The sequence below is a fragment of the Mustelus asterias genome, unplaced genomic scaffold (genome assembly GCF_964213995.1).
Source record: "Mustelus asterias unplaced genomic scaffold, sMusAst1.hap1.1 HAP1_SCAFFOLD_1798, whole genome shotgun sequence".
Lineage (NCBI taxonomy): Eukaryota > Metazoa > Chordata > Chondrichthyes > Carcharhiniformes > Triakidae > Mustelus > Mustelus asterias.
Genome location: NW_027591743.1, coordinates 1 through 26,599, shown reverse-complemented (window position 1 = coordinate 26,599; position 26,599 = coordinate 1). Strand labels below are relative to the sequence as shown.

Sequence of the window (26,599 nt, the reverse complement as noted above, 5' to 3'; positions counted from 1 at the left end):
ACAAGAAATACAAATATCATTAAACTCAGTCTCTTGTGACATGGATTAAATACTCCTCAGAACTGGCTTGACCATATATTTTCTGCAGACCTCTGAAACCTCTACTCATGGTCACTGATACCTCCTGATAATCAGCATCTACTATAGCTACAAGGAACAATCATTTTCCTTTTTAGAAACAATCTAACTTCTATTGCAGTAATCAGACTATAATGATAGTACAGTTTATGAAATTACTCAATTCTCGGGTTGAGTAAGTTTTGTTACATTGTGAATGATCATTAGAAAAGAGGTACTGAAGCTTTAAAGGCCATGTGACCAGGTTTTCTTACTTGCATGCCAAAAAACAATGTTTTTGCATCAAATTACAGCACAGACCATTCGACCAAAATAATCCATATTAGTGTGATGATTGCCCCTTTAAGGGCAACACAGCAGAGTAAGGGTCATACAGGCCATGAGACCCTTACTCTGCTGTGTTGCCCTTAAAGGGGCAATCACCACAGTCAATGAGTTTGCTCCTCACAAAGTCTCCATACACCTTGCACTAAAGGCGTCAAGAGGTATGGGGAGAGCATAGGAATGTGCCATTGAGATAGAGGATCAGCCATGATCATATTGGATGGCGGAGCAGGCTCAATGGGCCGAATGGCCTCCTGCTCCCATTTTCTATGTTTCATCATCAACCCTGTTGGCATATTCCTTTCTCTCTCATGAACTATCATCCCCTCAATGGCACATTTTAAAAGGTTGTACCTTATGTTCAAAATGTGGGAGTGCTTAAAAAGGACGTTGTTTTCTTCACCTGTTTTCATGTTAAAGGCACCCGGCAAGAAACAGCCAAACTGGATGTGCAGTTTGTGACTTTGCATTTAATTGGTACAGCATTGAAGAGAAGTATACTTCTCGTCACGCAGACAGAAAAATATAAGAGAAATATAAATTAGTAGTTAAGAAATTTTGTACATTTTGGTTGACTGTCTTGGGACATGTGCATTCTCCTTCATGCATTGTACCTCTGCATCCATGTTCTATTCCAATTCTCTGCTCACTTCTGCTACAATCCATCAGGTCAACTCTGCTAACACCTTTGAGCTCAAGCCTCATAATAGTTCTCCAGAAAACTCCGACCAATAGCCTTCAGCTGAACTGCCCAATGAAAACAAGTGACGGAAATTATGGTCAGCTCATTAACTATATTATTTCTGTGTGCAAGTCGATGATTGCATTCATAACTTAACACTGATAAATTAACTTCATGAAGAATGACTCGCTTACCAATTAACCTACAGCTGTGAAGTCACCGATTCTTAAACAGAGGATAACTATAAATTTAGGTAGACAGGAATTGCAAAAAACACATGAATTAAAGAAATCAATGAACGAGTCCCATGCATAAATGATGCAGCCAATGAGTTAGGAGTTTAGTAGTAACTTCATTCATTTAAGCTTGCGGGGTGACAGAGGGCTTTCCTTTGACATCTGTCCTAGGATTTCTGCTGAAGGCTGTCATAGGGTTTGGGTGGAACAGTGGCACAGTGGTTAGCACTGCTGCCTCAGTGCCAGGGACCTGGGTTTGATTCCGGCCTCGGGTCATTGTGTGGAGTTTGTACATTCTCCCCGTGTCTGCGTGGGTTTCCTCCCACACACCAAAGATGTGCGGGTTAGGTTGATTGGCTATGCTAAATTGCCCCTTAGTGTCAGGGGAATTAGCTAGGGTAAATAAATGAGGTTATGGGGATAGGGTCTGGGTGGGATTGTGTTCAGTGCAGACTCGATGGGCCAAACGGCCTCCTTCTGCACTGTAGGGATTATGAGTATAGGAGAGTGATGGGGTTGAATTCAGAGACAGTAGTGTGGTTGAGGATGGAGCTGTTTATGAGCTCATAACAGGTAGTGCAGCTGAGTTCATGGATGGTACTGCGGCTATTGGGGTGGGGGGAGGGGTAGCACAGTTTGGAATGGCAGCTGTCCCTTTCCACAGTAACATCTTATCTCGTCTGGTATGCTGAAAGAAAAGCCTGTTAACATTGCAGCTTGAGGAAATCGGTGCAACCTGCATCGAATTTCCTCTCAACGAGGTCATTAGAGATATTAACGAGTCCTTAACAGAATTAACCACCTTTTTTCAACGTTGCTTTTCAGCCCTGAAGGCTAACAGTGAGTTCTTCAACGAGTTATTTTCCTCAGTTGTGAAAGCATATTGTTGTTGGCCTTAATGTTGTGAGGAAAACATGGGCCTGTGTAATCACAGAGTACTGATGTTGTCCTTTATCTCACAATAAAACTTGCCAGCATTGGCTAGTGATGTCATCAGAGAAATAGGATTGGCTGCTGTCTTGCAATCATCATAAAAAAGGAATTGCTATGGAAACAGCCAAGGCTGTTCCAGATGGTTCCATATATTGCTAGAATACCCCAAAGAGCCAGTGAGATATCATATGCCCTTGAAGATTTATCCCTAAACTTCTTCCTAGATCGAAAACTAGGTTGTACTTTCCAAGATGACAACAAATGCCATTAAATTGTGTTTATTTTCAACCCAGTGGGGCCATGTATAATTTTTACAAGGACAGAATATTCAAGGAGACAGGGTGGTTAATAATTTAAGATTTTTTTATATATATACTTTTACAGCCCACATTTTGCATCATCACCTAAATGAATCTCAAATATATTTGAAATATATTATTAAACATCTTTGTCACATTCATTTAACTTTTTAAGATCAAATTTATTTTGTCCAAAATGTCTGAACATTGCATTTCCCCACTTTTCTGCATTGCGTTCCACACCACAGTCTGAATCTTTTTCTCTGAACATACTCTAGGAAAGCAAATATCACATGGTGGAAGATGAACTGTTGTTGTCCCAAAGGGCTCGCTGTATCTCTGATCTTTTTCCTTCGGAATCTGTCCCTTCCAATTCCTGGAGACAGAAAATTTCCCTTTGCAAACCAGCAAATTGTTTTCACGATTCACCAATACAAAGTTGAACCTCTCTGACTTTATGTTTCTTCAAACATAATAACCTTTTTTAAAAATCTGTTAATTTGTTGCAACTTGTTTGATTGCAAAATAACAGATGTTGATATGGAAGGCAAATCAAGGATTGGAGAGAGGGCACTATAAAAATGATTATCTTGCTGGTCTGTCTCGCTTAGCTCCTCACTGCCATAACCAGCTGAGTCACAGAAAAGTACCTTTATACTCTTGTAAAAAAAAAATTGCAGTTAGTCCTTTACAAAAAAGACATCTTCTAAGCCATATAAAAGTCAATTTTGATCATGCTTCAGCAAATTTTAGGACTTTCTTTTCTTTAGTTGTGAAGTCAGTCTGCATCTTATGCAAGTTTACCTACAGCAGAATGCTCTACCAAGGGAAGTCTGTGAAAGTTCAGTTGGAAGGGGGTCCTAAATGAATCTTCATTTCAGCATATTTGAAATTTCTTTAAACAGCAGCTTTTACAAACTGCTGCTAAGAAACAGATGTTTTGAAGAATTGCCCTTCCCCAGTGGAGAATTGGATCACAACAGAATTCAAAAACCAAACAAATCAGTCCCATCCCAGCATGATAATTACTGTGAATATTTCTCACCTATTCCTTCCTCCTCTGCTCAGAGTACTATGGGCTTGCCTTTATGGGTTAGTATTCTATCATTATCTTACTATGAACTGCGGCTCAGTTGAGGGGTCATGTTTTTATATACCCTCACCCCAGGTGAGGACAGTTTAGTTAGGAAAATATGAAATTATCTTACCATTAGTTGTAAAAACACATGGAATATATTGTTTCATGACGTAAGCCATTACAAAAAGGTAAAGTAAAATAAACAATGAGGAATGATTCCTACATTTTTAAAAATTCATTCACGGGATGTGGGCATCGCTGTCTGGACGAGCATTTGTTGCCCCTCCCCTAATTACCCTTGAATTGAGGAGGTAGCTAAGCCATTTCAGAGGGTCTGGAACCCGATGAGGACAGCACATTTAGTGAACCAGATGGTTTTATGGTTATCATTAGACTTTTAATCCCAGATTTTATTGAATAGAAATTTTGCATTCTGCCATGGTAGGATTTGAATCCAGGTCCCCACAGTAATAATACCCTGGGTCTCTGGATTAGAGTCTTGGGGCAGCACGGTGGCACAGTGGTTAGCACTGCTGCCTCACAGTGCCAGGGACCCGAGTTCAATTCCTGGCTTGGGTCACTGTCTGTGCGAAGTCTGCACGTTCTCCCCATGTCTGCATGGGTTTCCTCTGGATGCTCCGATTTCCTCCCACAGTCCGAAAGACGTGCTGGTTAGGTGCAGTGGCCATGCTAAATTCTCCCTCAGTGTACCCGAACAGGAGTGTGGTGACTAGGGGATTTTCACAGTAACATCATTGCAGTGTTAATGTCAGCCTACTTGTGACAATAATAAATAAACTTAAGCTTTAGTCCAGTGACCATACCACTACGCCATTGCTTCCCCAATATGTTATTTGCTACACTACAACAATGACTACACTTCCAAAGTACTTTTTTTGGCTGTAAAGTGCTTTGAGAAGTCCAATGGTCACGAACAGTGCAATAAAAATGCACGTCTTTCTTTTCTTATTTGTAAATGTTCTTCTATTTATTTCTATTGGTTATTTCTTTCTGTGCACATAATGCTGAGACATAAATGACCAAAACAGAGGGAAAACATTGTTAAGTATTTGATAATTGCTTGTTATTGCCTGGAATTTTTAAAAATTCATTTACGGGATGCGGGCATCGCTGGCTGGGCCGGCATTTATTGCCCATCTCTAATTGACCTCCATTTCAGAGTCAATCACATTGCTGTGACTCTGGAGTCACATTTAGGCCAGACTGGGTAAGGATGGCAGATTTCCTTCCCTAAAGGGACATCAGTGAACCATATGGGTTTTTACAACGATCGACAATGGTTTCATGGCCATCAGTAGACTTTCTAATTCCAGATTGCTATATGTTAGATTGAAAAGACTGGTGCTGATATTCTACTATCTGCCTAGTTTAACAGATCAGGAGTTTAACTCATCAGCAGGATGGAGCTGAAAATGTTACTGTCACTTTCATCCCGAGTCCCACTCTCACACATGACCCTTGATGGCCCACACTGTCAAGTCTGACCCACACGAACAAATGCAACCACTGTTTCACCATTATCCCTACAAAATTCACCTCCAGACTCCGTGCCTAGGGCTCGGCTCCTCCCTCTGTGACTAGAGCCTGGACTTCCTAACCGCAATCAGTAAGGATAGGCAACAACACCTCCTCCACGATTATCCTCAACACTGGTGCCCCGCAAGGCTGTGTCCTCAGCCCCTTACTATCCTCCATATACACCTACAACTGTGTGGCCAAATTCCCCTCCAACTCGATTTTCAAGTTTGCTGATGACACCACTGCAGTGGGTCAGATCTCAAACAGTGACGAGACAGAGTACAGGAATGAGATAGAGAATCTGGTGAACTGGTACGGCGACAATAATCTCTCCCTTAATGTCAGTAAAACAAAGGAAATAGCCATCAACTTCAGGAAGCGTTCTGAAGGAAATGCCCCTGTCTACATTAAGGGGTCAAAGTGGAAGTGGTTGAGAGCTTCAAGTTTCTAGGTGTCCAGATCACCAACAACCTGTCCTGGTCCCTCCACGCCAATGCTATAATTAAAAAAGCCCATCAACGCCTCTATTTTCTCAGGAGGCTAAGGAAGTTCGGCATGTCAGCTACGACTCTCACCAACTTTTACAGATGCACCATAGAAAGCATTCTTTCTGGTTGTAACACAGCTTGGTATGGCTGCTGCTCTGCCCAAGACCGCAAGAAACTACAAAGGGTCATGAACTAAGTCCACTCCATCATGCAAACCAGCCTCCCATCCATTGACTCTGTCTACACTTCCCACAGCCTCAGAAAAGCAGCCAGCATAATCAAGGACCCCCACGCACCCCGGACATTCTCTCTTCCACCTTTTTCCGTCGGGAAAAACATACAAAAGTCTGAGGTCCGTACCAACCGACTCAAGAACAGCTTCTTCCCTGCTGCTGTCAGACTTTTGAATGAACCCAACTCATATTAAGCTGATCTTTCTCTACACCCTAGCTCTGACTGTAACACTGCATTCCGCACCCTCTCCTTTCCTTCTCTATGAATGGTATGCTTTGTGTAGTGCAAGAAACAATACTTTTCACTGTATACTAATACATGTGACAATAATAAATCAAATAATGCTAGACCACTAAACTGCAGATGAATATGTAGTATAAGAGATAGGATACAGTGTTTTCTTCATAGGCTAGATCAACACTCCCAACATAAAAAGCTTCTGGGGAGAGCATAAATCACCCAGTTGGACAAATAAATTGTCATTACCCACTTACATGACAAATTGTACAAAACCACTGATTCTTTAACAAATTCATTCATATAATATAACTGTGCCTTTGGTATTCATTCTTTTCAGGCAAAGGCACTACCTTTGGTGCAAGAACAGCACAAAAAACTGGGTTGTGTGCCTAATGTGTCTTTGCTGCCAAATGGAGAGGTTGCCTTGAACTTGTAAGGACCGATTATGCAAATGAAGATCAAGTGTGGGAATACTAAGTTTGCGCAGTAGACTAGAGCCTCATAGGTTCAAAACACCCTCTTTTCCTTTGGGCACATTACAGAGTTTGGTGCAGTTTTTCTGATGGCAATTAAGTACAGTTACCAGGATAAGCATTTCCAGGCATACTTGGTTTCTTGTGCTAAGTGGCTGGCTGGATAATGGGTGGGCATTGTGGATGATGGAATAAGTTTCAGAAAGAGAAGGTTGAGGTCTCGGAGACTCAGCACCTACTAGCTACCCCAGGATAAGATGCAACTCTGCGAGACACGGTTACACTGACAGCTCTGAGCTCCTGTGCTTCTATATGCATACTGAAGCAGAGTGTGTCTCGTGAAGCACAACAACCAGATAGACCAGTCAGCATTATTCCATGCTGTTGTCTTGAGCAAGATACTGACAACAGTTCTTGTTGGTCCCACATATGTGACAGCAACATGTAACCATCACTTGGGTGAGAGGAGTAGAGTTACACTTTTGTGTACATTTCCTGATCCTGTACACATTGTGAGGAGTTATGTTCAAAGAGAGTATCAATGTTAGTGTTATTTTCCTGAATTATCTTTCCATAGAAAATTGTGGGTAGGCTGTGTTACTGGGATCACGAAATTGCTGTTGTTTGCGATAGGATTTCCTTTGTCCTTGCACTGAACACTGAGCTACAGCCTTTAAAGGCAAGGCAAAATTCTGAAAAGCTTTGTTTCAAGTTTGAACTGGAAAATATCTATTTGTGAATACTTTGCACTTCTTACCTATCTAGGGTGATAGAAAGCATTTTAATATTGATTATTGGGCTGTTGAAAACAGAAAATGGATTTGGAATTTCCTCAAAGACAGTTTCCGACTGTGAAAAGTCTAGGTTGATCTAAAACATCGAAAACTGGCTGAAACAGGCACATTTCATGCTTCCTTTTGTTATAACTTTAGTTCATTTAACCAGACTGGAGTCAAGCCATACCGATACAGCAGAACAGAAGTTGAATCACCCATGTTATATTTATTCATGATCTAGCTAAAGGGTGCTGGAAAAAAAAAGACTCCAATAAATTTATTCTTTGTTGTTTTGGTTTCAGAAAACCAGTTTACATATCAGTAAAAGCTAAGTAAAAGTAAAAGCACGGTGGCACAGTGATTAGCACTGCTGCCTCACAGCGCCAGGGACCCGAGCTCGATGACCCCGGGCTTGGGTCATTGTCTGTGTGGAGTTTGCATGTTCTCCCTGTGTCTGAGTGGGTTTCCTCTGGGTGTTCCGGTTTCCTCCCACAGTCTGAAAGATGTGCTGGTTAGGTGCATTGATCCAAACAGGTGCTGGAGTGTGGCAACTAGGGGATTTTCACAGTAATTTCATTGCAGTGTAAGCCTTACTTGTAACTAATAAATAAACTTTAACTTTACTTTAAATATCTATGTAATACGATATTTTTAATTTTCTTTTATTTATTTTGCTTCTGTGTGAATTTGTGGTTTATAATAAACCTGATTTTTTTTTTAGCCACCAATATATAATCCATCAGCATGCCTTTTTCTGGCTCTCATAGCAGTCGGCTAGCACATCCTTCCGGATCGCACAGGATCGGAATTGTTAATGTTGTGTGGAATTCAGCCAAGTGTTTTGTTGCTGTGGGATTCTGAGAGAAGCCCAAATTGCGACAAGCAGTTAGTGAGATATGTATTACCTGCAGACTAAACGAGGTGTTCAAAGATGAAATGAAAGATAATTATTCAAAGCACATTTATTATTAGAAATCAGAAAAAAATCTGAACTTTGGGTTAGAATTGGCTGGTCTCACAGCAGAGGATAAAGAATAAGGACCATGTGGACTAATTAAAAGTGTTTTAATTGGAGGCTGCAAAGGAACAGCGTAAGCACAAGTAGCATCAACAAGGGAAGAAAAGGAGCATAAATGCCAACACAAGGGGGCTTTGTGCAAGTGTGAGGCAGAGGTAAAGTAGAAGCAGCATTGACATTAAACTCGCAGAGAAAGGCTTATCGACTTTTAACAGTCCGGTTGATCCAGCATAATTGTGTGGAGAAAAATTTTACTAAATCTAATCTTACTTTAGATTGCCCATTGTTGAATAAGCCTCTGTTGGAATGCAGGAACACTAAGCTTGCTCACTTGAGGACCTCAAGCAGGAACAGCTACCGTGATGAACCTTCACCCTGTACTTGCTGGCCTCTCATCAGTTTGCACCTCTTCTGCCCTTTTCTCACACTCTTCTATACCAGTTCTTCATCATGTCCCCCACTCACTATAAATCCCAAAATGTTGGATTGTGGGCTGACAACGTGTGTAATTGTGAGTTGTGACAGTGCATGCTATGATGTACATTGCTGCTCTCATTTCCAGTAAAGACCACTGGCTCCTGTGCCATCGTCTGTGAAGAGAGCAGAAAGTACATTTGTGATTACACAAGTACATTTCTCCAAAATCACCCTAACCCTTGAACGTAACAAACTGCAATGCCCAATTTGAAAGAATAAACATCCCAGTGTTCTCTGTTCTACAATTCCAGAAGAAAGTATTTGATTTTGTCACCAGTTGATCTGCGTCCATCCCCCACACCTCCTTAACCATGACACTAAGTTAAAAAGGACATCAAGTAATGCAGTGAGCTGCAATAGGACCCAGACAGGCCGAGTGAGTGAACAAACATATGGCAAATTGATCCCAATATGGGCAAGCGTGAGGTCAGAAACTTTGACCCAAAAAAGATGAATTGGAATAATTTCTAAAAAGGTAAGAATCTAGAGACTGGAGATTGGCAGAGCCACTCAGGGGACCATCTACACCAATCATTTAAAACTAGTGGACAGATACAAAATAAAACAAATTGAACAGGCATATCTCAATGGGGAAGGAATACAAACTGGAGGAAGTTATGTATTACCTTTATAGATTCTTGATCAAACCCCACCTTGTGCCTTCCGTTCTGGGCGCAGACCCTCAGGAAGGACACATTGGCCTCAGAGTGAGTTGCAGTGCAGATTCACTGAAATGATACCGGGGCTTTATGGATTAAACTAGGAGGGCAAGTTGCATAACCATTGCTTGTATTCACTTTAATGGAGAAGATTGAGAAGTGATCTAGACAAAGTGTTTAAAATGGTAAAAATATTGGGTACATATAAAGAAACTATTTCCTGTGATGGAGCAAATCAAGAACTAGGGTGTATAATCTTCAAATTTGAGCTAGGTGACTCAGGAGCGATATCAGGAAGCATTTCTTCACACAAAGTGGGAGTGGAAATCTAGAACTCTCTCCCCAAAGGGTTGTTCAGGCTCGAACAATTGAAGCTTTCAAAACCAAGATAGATTTTTTTGTTAGATATGAGCATTGAGGGATATGGAGAATGAGCTGAGATGCAGATAAGCTTTGATCTATTTGAATGTAAGCTTGGGGAGCTGATTGGGACTCCTGCTCCGATGAAGAAGGGTGCCTTTTTTTCTAAAAGTGGCATCAGTAAGCATGATGATTAGTTCAGCGAGAGGACAGAACATTACATTTCATTTTCTGTACTGTCATGGCTTGCACACAGTTAATTTAATAAGATACCTTCACTGAAACTTCCAACTCCAAAGGAACATCTTTGCTCCATTTTGTCTGTGTCAGACTATACTAATTGACACATCAGTTTGGAACACCTTAAGGCAGGCTTGTCCAACTCAGGGCACGCAGACTGGGTTGTGACCCCCGCAGCCTCTGAACTTGGCCCACCAGACTTAGATTTGAAAAACGCTGTAAAACTGATCTTCCAATCACAGGCAAGTTTCTCTGTGTATTTGCTAAACAGAGAGAGAAACCAGCGTATGATTGGATGAACAGCAAAGAGTGGGAAGATACATTTGGAAAGTAAACACCAGGGCCCGGGACGTGAGGCAGATGGAGTGGGACCCACCAGTGTCTGAGTACATGTGTGATTGGACATTGTGTGAGGTGGGGTTGGGAGCGCGGGGCGGGGAGGGGGGGGGAAGGGGGAGTGCGAGGGGGGGGAAGGGAGAGCGCGTGGGGGGGGAAGGGGGAGCGCAGGGGGGAAGGGGGAGCGCGGGGGGGAAGGGGGAGCGCGAGGGGGGGAAAGGGGGAGCGCGAGGGGGGGGAAGGGGGAGCGCGAGGGGGGAAGGGGGAGCGCAAGGGGGGGGAGTGCGAGGGGGGAAGGGGGAGCGCGGGGGGGGGAAGGGGGAGCGCGAGGGGGAAAGGGGGAGCGCGAGGGGGGAAAGGGGGAGCGCGAGGGGGGAAAGGGGGAGCGCGAGGGGGGGAAAGGGGGAGCGCGAGGGGGGGAAAGGGGGAGCGCGAGGGGGGGAAAGGGGGAGCGCGAGGGGGGAAAGGGGGAGCGCGAGGGGGGGAAAGGGGGAGCGCGAGGGGGGGAAAGGGGGAGCGCGAGGGGGGGTGTGCGAGGGGGGAAGGGGGAGCATGAGGGGGGGAAGGGGGAGCACGAGGGGGGGAAGGGGGAGCGTGAGGGGGAAGAGAGAGCGTGAGGGAGGGGACAGAGTGTAAGGGGGGAGAGAGAATGTGACGGGGGGCAGGGGAGAGAGTGCCCAGGATTCTCCGACCTTGCCCGAAGCTGGGATTCTCCAGTCCCGCTGCAGTGAAGGGAGTTTTGGTTGAGCGTCAAGTTTTCCCTCCTCACTGGCAACAGTGTGCATTATCTTTATGTTATCCTCAGGTCATGCTGCTTCTCCCTACTCTCTCTCTCTAAGGGTTTATGAGGCAATGCTTAGCAATCCACATCCAAGCTTGGAAAAACCATTCAGTTGATGAAGGGGATTCCAGTCACAGCAAAAAAAAAACCTTGGTTTGCAGATAGCCACTAATTAGTAACTGGCTTCTTCACTATCCAACTTTATTTGCAGAGGGTTCACAAGAAATTAAACAGAAACAGTTTACGAGTTGCTTGAGAAAGGTTCTCTAGAATCCCTACAGTGCAGAAGGAGACCATTTGGCCCACCGGGTCTGCACTGATTCTCTGACAGAGTATCCTACCCAGGCCCTCTCCCCCACCCCACTTCTGTAACCCCACACATTTAGCATGGCTAATCCACATTACCTACACATCTTTGGACACTAAGGGAAAATTTAGCACGGCCAATCCACCTAACCCACACATCTTTGGACACTAAGGGGCAATTGAGCACGGCCAATTCACCTAACCTGCACATCTTTGGACACTAAGGGGCAATTTAGCACGGCCAATCCACCTAACCTACACATCTTTGACTGTGGGAGGAAACCCACACAGACGCAGGGAGAACGTTCAAGCTCCACACAGTCACCCAAGGCCAGAATTGAACCTAGTTCCCTGGTGCTGTGAGGCAGCAGTGATAACCACTGTGACACCGTGCCGCCCATAGATTGATCTATACACTAGCAGCGCTTATGTGCCAGTGTGCTGGCTTCAGCCAGGCATCATTATTGAAGTTGAGGTATAAATCCAGCCAAAGGGAACTTCCAGTTTGAGAAACAGGTGCAGTTCACAGGCAGAAAAAGGTGAACATAACCTTCTCTCTTAACGGATGAAAATATTTAAAAGTCTGCACTCGGGGAGGGGACTTGGATTGGAAAATTGAAGCTGCAAATATTGTGGCCCTAGCAGTGATCCAAGCCTGGCTCATTAGGATCACAAGATTAGCCATTTACTCTGTTATGTTCAAAATAGGTGGGCAGAAACCACCTGGATTTTGGGAGCGGAGGGGGTGGGGGGGGGGAGAAAATAGCTGAGACACACACTTAATAGTTCGTACAAAAGGGGAGGAAGAAAGAAGATTTTAACCCTGGGTTTCATTCCACTTTGAAGGCAATTTTACCTTAAGGGAGTGCTGTCGATCGCAGATGTGTGCTTCTCCCGCTCTCCAATGTACTCCCAAATACAAAGGAGTCCATCTCTGGTGATCCAACTATATTGCAGACACAGGCTTGCATTACTTACAGAACAATCATCAGCACTTCAAAATGAACCGATTGCGTGAAGCACTCAGCGATATTTGACATGACGAAGCATTTAATAAAATGCAAGAGGTATCATTATTACGGCTGACCTCTCCCTCTTGGCACTGCTAATGTCTGAAATCGAATACTAGGTTGTGACGTTAAGCTGCTAAAATGGAGCTGGATTTCACTTGGCTTGGCCCTTTAAGGCTATTGTTCAGGTACTCCCCTGTGTACTTGGTTCCTTCACATTTTCCTCTCGATTTTACATGACTGCCATGTACTCCCAAAAGTGAAAACTCAGGACAGAATTGGCTTCAGCTGTGATTAAAGACACCCTGCCGATGCTCATTGTCAAGGCTGATATATGAAGAATAGTGACTTATGCAAGGCAGTGGAGGGTGCTTAGACCCCAGTCTCCAGGTAAGGGTGGGTTAAAAACCACAGGAGACAAACTGGTGAGGAAAAAATATAAGTATAAAAACCCATGCTGCATTATCAACGACATTATCATTGACTGATTTATCTCCTGATTTAAAAAGTGGTCTGAAATAAACAACAGACTATTCGCTTCACAACATCAAAGGGGACAGGGACTGTTCTTTCATTGTCATGAATGCAAATGTCACAAATAAAAATGTGACACTGATGAAAAAAGCTTTGTATTTATTCAATGAAAATGCCACCTGTAAACCACATACTGAATTCCTCCCTTTCTCAAATTGTTGAGTGCAAGTCTTTACTCTCAGACGTACATGGACATTTAAATTGGAAGATTTGTTGGGGGTTTGATTTCTATCCCCCTGCGCTTCATACATTATCTGTTCAATCTCACACACTGGATGTTGCCTTCAATGGATGGACTCTCTGGTTGTGGACGACTTCAGAAGGTTACCATTAATCTTCTTGAATAAGCATCTCTGGGTCTAACCTGTTATAAAACTAAAACTTCATTAGTCCCATTTTACTTTCAGTGAAAGCAGATTACATTTGTTAATTAAAAATGATGGACTGACCTCCCTTTACTTTCTGAACGGCGCAATCTCTGTTGCTGTCCATGACAGACTCGCAATTTATTACTCCATATGCATGTAGAAAATAATTTGGCTTTAAAAAGCAAATGTTTTCACCACAGTATTTTAAATTGAGGTTGCATAATTTTAAACATTTTTGCTATGTGCAGTGTACTGTGATGCAATTGCATATGTATACCCAGGAATAGTGTCCTCTTTACGGATTGTCTTCCAACAGGCCTACAGGGAGAGCGGTGCTAAATCAGGCTATCAAAGGGAAAGCAAAGCACAAAGGGCATTTGAATGTTGCTCTCCCAAAACCTGATTCATAATAGAAAAGTGCTTAAAATCTATTCAATTATCATTCTTCTAGACTCTGACCTTGAAATTACTCTGTGCAAATACTAGCATACAAAGGCTTAACACATTCAAATAAAATCACTTTGTTCAGTATTACAGCAGAGGGGTGACCCATTTAAAATCGTTTCCATTAAAATCGTAGACAAAGGAATTGAACGTGTCAACGTTATATATTGATATGATTGATGCAGTGAAATCAGAAAATTAAAAGAGGCTCAGGATGAGGTGCACACAGATTTGCGTTTTTTTCCCCCAACATTTTCCTAACATTTCCAAAAAAAGGGCGGCATTGGGTGTTCCAGTGGTTAGCGCTGCAGCCCCACAGCGCCAGGGACCCAGGTTCAATTCCAGCCTTGGGAGACTGTGTGGAATTTGCACGTTCTCCCCATGTCTGCATGGGTTTCTTCCCGGTTTCCTCCTGCAGTCCAAAGATATGTAGGTTAGGTGGATTAACCATGCTACCAACTGCCCCTTAGTGTCCAAAAATGTGTGGATTAGGTGGATTGGCCATGCTAAATTCCCCTTAATGACCAAAGACGTGTAGGCTAGGGGGTTAGCAGGGTAAATACGTGGGGTTATAGGGATAGGACAGGGGAGAGGGCCTGGGTAAGATACTCTATTGGAGAGTTGGTGCAGACTCGATGGGCCGTAAGGCCTCCTTCTGCACTGTAGGGATTTTATGAAAATTTGTTCCCTCCTGAGAAGGTTTATTCCATTTAATGATATCTCCTGGGAACTCAGCTATGATGGACAATTTGCTGTGCGGGGATTAGTTGGTGTGAACCTGTATCCTATCACCCTACAGTGCAGCTCATTGAACCATCAACCTTCTGTAACACTAGAAAGACATCCAACAGGACAATCTCACATCGTATTACTGTGCTGTAGAGTTGTAAGACTGCAACAAGTATTTACAATCTTTCTTCAGGCTTCATTGTGATTTACCCCACCCACCCCACTCCACCACTCCCATCAAATACACACTTCCTTAAACTATTCAAATTAATGAGCATCCAGTTATACCTCTCAACAACAACTTTACAAAGCACATTTAACAGTAACACACTTCAAGAGGTGTAATCACATGGGATGTCAAGAAAAGAAGGAGGGAGATAATAGGAGCGGAGAGCACAAGCTCAGTGGGTTTTAAGGAGGGCATGGAAGGAGGGGGTTTAGTGACGGAATTCTACAACATGGGACCTAGAAAGCTGAAGGCACAGCCACCAATGGTGAATTAAAAAGAGGAAACAGATGCACATGAGGCCAGAGTTAGAGGAACAAAAGGTTCAGGGTGTTGGATTGGGGGAGCAGGGGTTGGCTGGTTGTGTGGCTGGTTGTGTGGCTGGAGTGGATTACAGAGGTAGGGAGGAGTGATGCCAGAAAGAAATTTAAACATAAAGATGATCATTTTAAATTGGATGTATTAGGAGACCAACAAACATCAGCAAGAACTTGATGTGGGTCAGGCTAAGACACAGAAAGCAGAACTTTAGAGAGCTGAGGATTAGAAATCTGCTTAGAATGAGCTGATTAAGGCTTCCCTGATGGTTCCAATGACATAACCAATGGCTTTGGAACTGGACTACACAGATTAGGGAAGTCCCAAAATCGCTCCCCAAGCCGCAGTGGGTTAACTGATCTAAGTCACAATGGCAGTGGGGTTGCTACAGCTGAGCTCAGTAAACCGTGGCAAGAGTGAGGCCATGTTCTTTGGGAACTGGGCTAACTGATACTTTGTCCCGTTCACCATCAGATAAGACTGCCTGAAAGGTCAGGGAATATGGCTTAGAGGATCAGGGGCCTGTGCCAAGAATGGGAGGAGTGCTTGCCATGGTGAAACAGGACACTTGGGAATGGCACCCCTTCATTAGGGGCAAGAACCCGGTCATCAGATGCAAGGTGCTCTGTGTTGCTGTATGTGGCACAGGTCTACCCCATACCCTGCTCCTGTGCAAAGGTCACCTAAGCCATCTCCTGCTAGATCTGCAGATTTAAAACCGACCATGTACACACACACGACGTACCACAAGATAAAGGGGAGAAAAGAGTGCCCAATATCATCTTCATTCTGATGGACACCTGATGCAGCTACTTTGACCCTCAGTACATTAACACCAAGTGTCTCTACATGCTGAGGCTCTAGCTGTCCCCAGTGTTGCAAAGGGTAGGTCTGGTCACATTGCCACAGAACCCTCCATTCAGTTGGACTGTGCTGTACCACCTATGTGTCGTGGAGATGTTTATGTAGGAAAACACCTTTTAGTCCATCAGGCAGTGGCCGACGCACAACGTCTGAGGCCCTGCGGGAAAAGGAGATGGTGGATCCTATCGGATGGTTCCCTGAGCAGACTGTCAAAATCATTTGGCAGAACGCCTCATCTCCAGACAAGCACCAAGATCTAACTTGGCTGATGGTGAGAAGGGCCCTTACCATCAGTTCCTTCCGGAGTCTCAGAACAACCACGCTCTTCCCTCAAGACAGCCGGGTTGAAGAGACTGTTACCTACCCCCTTCTGGAATGTGTCTGTGCAAAGGGACCTGGGGGTCCTTGTGCATGAGACGCAAAAGCCCAGTCTGCAGGTACAACAGGTGATCAAGAAGGCAAATGGGATGTTGGCCTATATTGCGAAGGGGATAGAATATAAAAGCAGGGATGTCTTGATGCACCTGTACAGGGCATTGGTGAGGCCGCAGCTGGAATACTGTGTGCAGTATTGGTCCCCTTATATGAGGAAGGATATATTGGCATTGGAGGGAGTGCAGAGAAGGTTCACCAGGTTGATACCGGAGATGAGGGGTTTGGATTATGAGGAGAGGCTGAGGAGATTGGGTTTGTACTCGTTGGAGTTTAGAAGGATGAGGGGGGATCTTATGGAGACTTATAAGATAATGCGGGGGCTGGATAGGGTGGAGGCGGAGATATTCTTTCCACTTAGTAAGGAAGTTAAAACTAGAGGACACAGCCTCAAAATAAAGGGGGGTCGGTTTAAGACAGAGTTGAGGAGGAACTTCTTCTCCCAGAGGGTGGTGAATCTCTGGAATTCTCTGCCCACTGAGGTGGTGGAGGCTACCTCGCTGAATATGTTTAAAGCGCGGATGGATGGATTCCTGATCGGTAAGGGAATTAAGGGTTATGGGGATCAGGCGGGTAAGTGGTACTGATCCACGTCAGATCAGCCATGATCTTATTGAATGGCGGGGCAGGCTCGAGGGGCTAGATGGCCTACTCCTGCTCCTATTTCTTATGTTCTTATGTTCTTAAAGGACGCCTGGAAAGAGATGCATGGTTTTTGTTGAGGTTCATTCTGAACATCTCCACGACACAGGACCTCCTCTGCTCTGTAAGCTGCTCCAGAGACGCACACAGAGATAAACATCAACTGCTGCTGGAGGGTCATCAATTCAGTGAAAGATGCTCTTTGGACTGCCCGAAACTGACATTCAATGGCATTAGCATCACTGAATTCCCCCAACATCACATCCTGGGGCGTTATCATTAACTAGAAACTGAACTGGACGAGCCATATAAATACTGTGGCTGCAAGAGCAGGTCAGAGGCTGGGAATCCTGCGGCGAGTAACTCACCTCCTGTCCACAAGGCACAAGTCAGGAGTGTGATGGAATACTCTCCACTTGCCTGGATGAGTGCAACTCCAACAACACTCAAGAAGCTATACCATTATTTCAATACAGATATCAAATGAGTATCCCCGAAAGTTGGATTCAGTTTAGCAATAAAGAGATTTCTCCTTTAATGGAATTTGCACAAAGTGAATTCTGTATTCCTGACATCAACATGAATTTTTCTGGTAAAGTGATCAAATAAAGTGATAAACAGCCAACTGGAAACGCATGTTTTACAATAAGTAATGAAGAAAAAAAACAGCAGCATAGTCCTGTGGTAACACTCTAATCTGTCCTGTGTGTGAAGCTGGATGTTGATGCTGTGAATGGCTTCCTGCTATGAAACCAAACCTTGAGCTCTCTACCTGCTGTTTCAGCAGAATTATAGATATTGCCCAGGGCATTATAAAGAATTTGTTAGCAGCTACAGTGTTGCAAAATTTACTTTTTAACTTCTCGGATAGTCCTGCCTGTACTACACACGTGCAACACAAAGCCTTTATAGTTTGAACAAATCCTGTTTTCTATTTTTTTACAGTAGATTACATTAAACTCAGATCTCCTGGTCCAAATTGAAATCATTCCCACTCGCACACGGCCCATTTCTGTTCCAATCTTTAAATCGCATTTAACTCCTGACAGTGCAGCTTGACTTATCAGATGAAAGCATTCAAAGTAATGATTGCACGTACCTATTTGGCAATAGCAGCAATACGAGTACAATACATTACACTGGTGCAGGGTGGGATGTTGGTGTGGGAAAGGAAGCAGGATTGTTAAAATTGCTTCACAAAGTTTGGATGGCACAGTAACTGAGAATATGGGCTCAAAGGGACAAGTGTTACAATTTAGCATTCCCAGACAGAAAACTGGTTTTCATGCCCGAGTTCTGAATAAGCTCACCTGCTTCGCAAAACTCCAGTGTTAGAGGTAACAAAAACTGCAGTCTCACTTTATTAAAGTACATGGCAATGGTTAGAAAGAAAAGTCTTACAATGGTATTTGAGGGTGGGATGCATCTTGAAGTTTGATTATTGCCTTTTCCAATTATGCCCTTGCCATCCGTGCTCAACCCTAAGAAAAGCAAGCTGTTTTAGAATTATTTCTCAGTGTCCTTGTGTGCATCTATAGAAGATGGTTTATAATCTTTTGTATAATTTTTTCACAATGCAACTTACAGCTGAACAATCTGTTCAAATTTTTAATAAAGTGCTGTTTGATACGTGTACACCCATAGTCAGTCAGTGTTCTAATCATTGCATGTTTTATATTTGATTAACGATATCATGTTTTGCCTTCACAATAGAACCTGTTTGAAAAGCAAGAGGAAAGACGCAAAAAAAGGTAAGAAAATGTCTATTCTGTCACCTCTGATGAACAAAACTATTCACAATTAATCTTTTCAACAATTACCTTACTAATATACTCAAATATTCCCATGAATGTTATTCTTATGTGAGTTGCAATTGAATGCGAGTTAAAATAGTAACTGATGAATCATTGATTGAATCAATAATATTTAGACAAACAGTACAACAGATCAATTAAAATAAGTTTGATTTATTTCAATTGGTTTTAAACAAAATCTTAAACCTGAGGAAAGCTTCTCTCAAGTTTTCCAAATAATAAAAAAAAACAGCTTTAAGAGATAAATGGGTCTTATCAAGAATTACATAGAATATGCAGTACAGAAACAACATATACGACCCGACTAGACTGTGCCGGAGTTTATATTCCATACAAGTCTCTTTCCATCTCCCTCATCTTAGAGTCTCTCAACATATCTTTCTATTCCCTTTTCTCTCATCTGCGCATCTAGTTTCATAGAAACATAGAAACCATACAGTACAGAAAGAGGCCATTCGACCCATCGAGTCTGCACCGACCACAATCCCACCCAGGCCCTACCCCCATATCCTTACATATTTACCCACTAATCCCTCTAACCTATGCATTCCAGGACACTAAGGGCAATTTTTAGCACGGCCAATGAACCTAACCCGCACATTTTTGGACTGTGGGAGGAAACCGGAGCACCCGGAGGAAACCCACGCAGACACGAGGAGAATGTGCAAACTCCACACAGACAGTGACCCAAGCCGGGAATCGAACCCAGGTCCCTGGAGCTGTGAAGCAGCAGTGCTAACCACTGTGCTATCGTCCTTTTGAAAGAATCCAAGTTAATTGCCTCAACTACATCCTATAGTAGAAAGTCCCATATTCTAACCGTGACAAACAATTCAAAAGTTGGTACGCACTTTGTGGCGTTTTCAGCAAATGAATCACTGACCATGATAACAACTGGCACTTATCTAGTCCCTCGAGGTGAAGAGGTGGAGGGGCTTAGGCAGGGAATTTCAGATTGTATGGGCTAGGCAGTATAATGTGTGTGTGTGATATGACACCACTTAAGTGATAGCCATCTTCTCCATTATCTTCAATTAGGCGGAATGTAAAATGGATTGTAGGTGCGCTATCACTGAAGATGAATTGCATCCCCAAATGTCAGGGTGTCCCTTTTAGGACTGCTATATTGCATTCTGACATTTGGGGCTGCCTACGTTTAACTGTAGCTATTTACTTTCCCAATTAGAATAGATGATTGAGTGTATAGTACAGAGAATTAGACTGCATCTGTAGGAAACACAATAGTTACTGTAACAGGGAGATTTTCCTGATCTTTGTGGCTTTTGCCTTTGCATAATTATCATAAAAACTAAACGATCATGAATCTTTGTCATTTTTTTGCACAAGTGGCCAGATACAAACTAAAGACATTAAAAAAATCATTAAACTTGTTCTCCTCTTACAAAACTTGAGCCCTTTGAAAATGACCGAATTTTGAGAATTGTATGTCTGTCTGCTCTCTGAATTTAACAGTGTGCAAGTGATATTATGAATATGCACATAAGACAAATATGAATATTATGGCAATAGTACTAAAGCAAATTGTACACTTCTTTTTCAAATACAAGTACATTGGTTTGCATTTTGGCAAGTGCTTTGAGTTGAAAGCTTGCTAGTTACAGGTGTCGATAGCCTGGAAAGAGGGAGGGCCAGTGCAAAGGGAGAAAATTAGTGCTATATTTCAAACCTCTGCATCCCCTCATCACTCTGCCTTGCGATACTTTCTTAACAGCTTCTCACAGTTACAGTAAATGTGCAAAGGCCTTTTAAAAAATAAATGCTTCTTTTCCACCCTATTGCCTTCTTTATTATTCTCTGGGGGCCTGCTCCATGTCAGATCTTTTTCCTAGTCGACAGGCTATGGCATCCCACAACTTGCTGACCACTTTTGCTTTCCCTGGTTAGCGAAAGAAACAATGGTAATTGTGAAAAACTAGCATTTAAACGATTCCCTCGACATTTACATCTTGGATAATCTTGAAATTCTGCAACTGCTTTCAAAAAAGAAAGTCAGTGAAAGGAAGCAGAAAACAGCAAAGGAGCCGGTTTCTGACAATAAACAACACAGGTTAAGTGAGTGGTATAGTTATGTTGCACATTTCCTGAAAATCAGGTCCTGATTGTGGAACTCATGCTGGGGTTGAAATGGGAAGTCTCGCCCATCATTAACCCTTTGAAACAGTAATGTTAAAACAACATCCTCTCTGGGAGGATCATGTCTGCTTCTGTTACCCTTATTACATGGAACAAAGCCTTTTTCATGCATCAGGTGAATTTTGGGGCGGTTACAATGCTATCCACTCTTAATAGTTACATTTAATTTGTAACCATGACAGACGCATCCTCTTCTTCACGCTTATGTACGTCACATGTATTTTGGCAAAAACAAAATTCCTTAAAGTAGCAAGTGTGAGTTCTGCAGCTACCACAATGTGTTCATAAAGTGAGATGGCACAGAAGGAGGCCATTTGGCTCACCCTGCCTGTGCGGATTCTTTGATCCACTTAGTCCCAATGCTTTGCTCTTACCTCCAAAGCCTTGCAGATTTTTCCTTTGCAATTCCCTTTTGAATGTTATAATTGAATTTGCTTCCATGGATGTGCATTCCAGATTAACTGGTGCATAAAAGAGAAATTCTCCTCAATTTCCCTCTGGTTCTTCTGTCATTTACCTTCAATCTGTGTCCTCTGACCCTCCTGCTCCTTATTTACAAGAGCCCATCAAAATTTTGGACACTCAAAAGCCTTCATAATTTTGCACAAAAAAATGCATGTTGAGGGACCTAACTATCTAAGCATAGATCCGTTCCAGTTTAGATTTCTGCATGATGAACTATTGGAGATCAGCCAAAGAAGACACCACAGTTGCTCTTCACACCCCTGACTGTTCTGCCAAGAGGTGCAAGTGTGGATTCTAGATAGGGCCAGGATCAAGCCCACAGTCAAAGGGGCCTGCTAACAATTACTATCAAAGCTCAGTGGAGAATGGCCACCTGGGTGAAGTACCAGAGGGCCACCATAGCCCATCAAACTGTGGCCCTGCATCTTACTGCTTTTCAAATGAGTGGAGAGGAGGAGGAAGGGGGGGGGGGGGGGGGGGTGGTGTGGGGGGAGAAAGAGAAAGAAAATGAAAGTGAACTTGCATCCTGGCATAACCATGTGAATTTGCATTTTGATATTAAATAATGGTCCTGTTGTATTCAAAGGAAATGATTATGTTGCATTGAGTTCACTGTGATTGATCCAGACAGTTACAAAAAGCGTCATGGGGAGAAGGAAACTTTTATCAAGACACAAAATGGAATTAAGATTGTTGGTTTATGCAATAAAAATGGACTTGCAGCAGAAAGTGATCATATTAGGAATAATCCAAAAAGGATTAGTTTCATTGCCATTTTTAATTCAAAGCATCCTGCTACCCTTAAATTCAAAGATGAGGGTAAGAAATAACTATCGAGAAACATGCTGTGGATCACGCTTTTAATATGATGCTGCCAATTTGAACCTGTCGCAGAGTTGAAGAAATTGATTTTGTAAATGTTGTGGAGATAATTAATCAGACTGGAGTTCACAGTAAAATGCTCACCGCTTAGTTCAAGAGAGATGTTTGCAGCAGGCTGCAGAAAAGGCAGATGAGAATCTCACGTTGATGTCAGTTCGAAAGCAGAGATCAGGCCCTTTGTTGGTGGATTATTTAATAACCTAACTGTAAAAGCTGAATTAGGAGGGGAGAACCATCCCAATTAACATCAGAGGTTGTATCAGATTGGGTCACATCATCAGCATCTGAACTGAACCTGCTCGGTACACAGATGAATTGATAAGCTTCCTCAGATGGTTTAGAAATAAAAAACATTTCTTTATTTCCCTTCCTATGCTCCTCCCTGATCCTTTCCAAAGCCAACAACATATTAAGAGACAATTCCAAATGTTTTCTGATGTTTCGCTCAAGTCACCCAGAGCTATTCCTTCACGCAACCATCATAACTTGGTCCTCTCCATTGATATCCCATACAGAATTCTAATGGTGGAGAGGTTCCAGAACAGTGATGAGGAGCAAGCCCCTGTCCCATATCCTCCAACCCCACCCTCTCTTTGGCCTGAGGATGTTGGAGTCAAGTGTGCATTCTGACTGATTCAACATGAACCCTCTGCAATCCAAAGTGGCTTAGTATTGCCAAGAAAAGCGTTTGCCCAATGGGGAAGGACAAGCAAAACCCTGATCAAAATCCTATTTGACCAACTAGTACAAGGGCACAAAACCCAGGCTGGCACCGTGGATGGGCACAGAACATTCACCAATCAGGCTTTGCAACAGAAAATACTAGCTTGCTTTAAAAGCAGGAAAGACTGGATGTGTAAAGCAGCCTTGGTCACTCAATTCAAAATCATTTCAAATCATTCTAGCCCTAAACTATAAGTTGCCTTTTTATATTTAGTGAGTCATTATAGATGTCAGATATGGAATTGTGTTTGGAAGCTGGTGCCGTCGCTCCTGTTTGAAATGTGTGTGTGTAAAATTCAGGGGCCCCTCCCCCCCTCCCCCCCCGGGACGCTCTGTCTCCTCGACCGCTCTGCCCATCGAAACAGGACGGAGGCTCGAAAACAGGGCAGCTAAAAGGCCAGCAGAAAGCAGCGAGCGGTTAAAACTCTTGCACAGCATACACTCACATACACACATTCACTCGCTCACAAAATAGATGAGATCGGAGGCATTTGGTGATCTTCATCCATTTGTCCCGTGCGAGGCAACGACTGGCAGAGAGACAGAGTGAGAGCGATGCTCTGGAACAGAGAGAGGGAGAGGGTGAATGTGGTACAGCAGCGAGGGGGGTCTGTGAGCTATGAGAGAGATGTGAGAGGACGTGATGACACTCCAGGGGCCCCGAGGCGGCCTCGTCCCGGCCCCCATCTCCATAGCAACGGGATGCAGGACTGTCTGATCCCGACCCAGTCTCCAGAAGGTCGGGATGCAGCCTCCAGTCACCATGGTATCGAGTCCTGAGGATCTCCCAGCCAGTCCTGGCTGCCTAGAGGTCACCTCAGCAATGGTGAGAGAGAAAAGTGGCAGAGAGAGAGAGAGAGAGGGGACAGGGCGGCAGCAGAGACCAGGAGCTTTCTTTCCACATCACATACATTTCAGGATGTTGTATTTGTTTTGTCCTAAAGCTACACTCCAACTCGTTCTCTGACTGAAGCTGTGGTCATTGTCTATATATAGCAGGCACCAGCTTGGGGAGAGATGCTGAGAGCCCGCAGCACCTCTCGTTAAATAATCCATTTCCAACACTCCAGCTTCAATCACAACATATGATGTTTCTTATTTATTTTTGGAAGCAGTTGCCATATATAAAGTGCTGTGGAATGGCGCGGGGGGTCAGACTGTCACAGGGTGTGAAGAGTTACACCTTGCAGGGAAAGAAAGGCCGGGGTGTGGGGGGGGGGGGATATTTCCAGCCTTAAAAACGCGGGGTTCCCAAAATGACAGAATAATTCATTCAATGAAATGCCGAATGAACGCGTCCTAAATGGTCCGTGGAGAACAAATGGGAGTATTATTTTTGAAGAACCCAACCATTCAAAGAGCGAGATTCCTCACAAAAAACAAGCAGAATCAAATCACCTCCAGTAATTTTTAAAAATGCAATGCTTCAAACACTCAGAGGTTGAGAAGGAATAAATAATGAATTAACCACACGATATGGTATCCCTTCTAAATGGCGCTGGCTGGATAAAAAGAGACAACGGTGTGGCTATTGAACCCCCAGCTCCTGATTCCTCTTCAATAATCGAAATCTCAATCAATGATTTCAAAAGGAGGGGCAAATCTCTGAAATGCGATGGGTTTGAATCCGTGCTGCCTTTGCCCTGGTTGAATGGTACAATCGCTCTTCTTACCTGTGTCATGAGACGATCAGCCCCGGTATCCTCTTCATCTTTAAATATAATGTCAGGGTTGTAGTTGGGAGTTAGCTCCTTGAATTTCTCCGAATTGCGGCTGATTTTGCCCTCGGATCTGCCGCTAGCCCCCAGGGTCTTCTCGGCCACATTGGGGATGAACTGCTTGTAGAGGAGAGGGGTGAGCTTTCGGGACGGTCTCCTCCTGCCGTAACCCCGGCCGGGTCCACAGCTCTGGACCGGGACCAGGAGGCAGCAGCAGCAGTAGAGGAGACCGAAGCGAGCTAATTCGGAAGCCGGCTGCATCTCCCCGCCTCTAGCCGGCTGCAGAGCTCTTTGAAATGGGCTGCTCCCGGAGGACTAGCGCACACTGCCGGAGATAGACACACTCTCCTCACTGGCACAGCCATGGAACAGAAAATAAAGCAGCGACGCGCCACCAAGAGAGGCAGTCCCTCATCCGGCGCGTTCCCGCCTGGTCACCTCCTTGTGTCAGACAGACAGACAGAAAGTACAAGCCAAGGTTCCCCCCCACCCTTTCTCCCTGGGGAACTGACAGCTGTCTCCCGAGAAGCCCCCTCCCCAATCACCCCAATACACTCAACCCCCTCCCCAATCACCCCAATACACTCAATCCCCTCCACAATCCACTCAGCAACCTCCCCTCCCCAATCTCCACAACATACTCAACCCACCTCCCGAATACACTCAATCCCCCTCCCCAATCTCTCCAATACATTCAGCCCCATTCCCAATCTCCCCAATACACTCAACCCCCCCTCCCCAATCTCCCCAATACACTTAACCCCCCTCCCCAATTTCCCCAATACATTCAGCCCACTTCCCAATCCCCCCAATACACTCAACCCCCTCCCCAATCTCCCCAATACATTCAGCCCCCTTCCCAATCCCCCCAATACACTCAACCCCCTCCGCAATCTCCCCAATACACTCAGCCCCCCTCCCCAATCCCCCCCAATACACTCAACCCCCTCCCCAATACCCCCAATACACTCAACCACCTCCCCAATACCCCCAATATACTCAACCCCCTCCCCAATCTCCCCAGTACACTCACCCCCTCCCCAATACACTCAACCCACTCCCTAATACACACAACCCCCTCCGCAATCTCCCCAATACACTCAGCCCCCTCCCCAATCTTCCCAATACACTCATCCCCCTTCCCAATCTCCCCAATACACAAACCCCCTCCCCAATCTCCCCAATACACTCAACCCCCGTCCCAATCCCCCCAATACACTCAACCCCCCTTCCCAATCCCCCCAATACACCCAACCCCCTCCCCAAACTCCCCAATGCAACTCAACCCCCTCCCCCAATCTCCCAAATACACTCATCCCCCTCCCCAATCTCCCCAATACACTCAACCCCCCTCCCCAATCTCCCCAATACACTCAACCCCCTCCCCAATCTCCCCAATACACTCATCCCCCCTCCCCAATCTCCCCCAATACACTCATCCCCCCTCCCCAATCTCCCCAACACACTCAACCCCCTCCCCAATCTCCCCCAATACACTCAACCGCCCTCCCCAATCTCCCCAATACACTCATCCCCCCTCCCCAATCTCCCCCAATACACTCATCCCCCCTCCCCAATCTCCCCAATACACTCAACCCCACCCCAATACACTCAACCCCCTCCCCAATACACACGACCCCCTCCCCAATACACTCAGCCGCCCTCCCCAATACACACAACCCCCTCCCCAATACACTCAACCCCCCCCTCCCCAATCTC

At 44.3% G+C, this 26,599-nt stretch overlaps 1 protein-coding gene across 1 annotated transcript in view; it reads right to left on the bottom strand.

Annotated features, from left to right (window-relative positions):
- The window catches only part of LOC144488712 (sonic hedgehog protein-like), a gene marked incomplete at its 3' end in the record, with an annotated part of 71,779 nt that extends 46,638 nt beyond the window's left edge, over positions 1 to 25,141 (bottom strand). Inside the window, exon 1 of the mRNA XM_078206805.1 lies at positions 24,836 to 25,141. Coding sequence (XP_078062931.1) covers positions 24,836 to 25,141 — 306 coding nt within the window. The remainder of the gene's footprint in view (positions 1 to 24,835) is intronic.
- Positions 25,142 to 26,599: the final 1,458 nt, after the last annotated feature.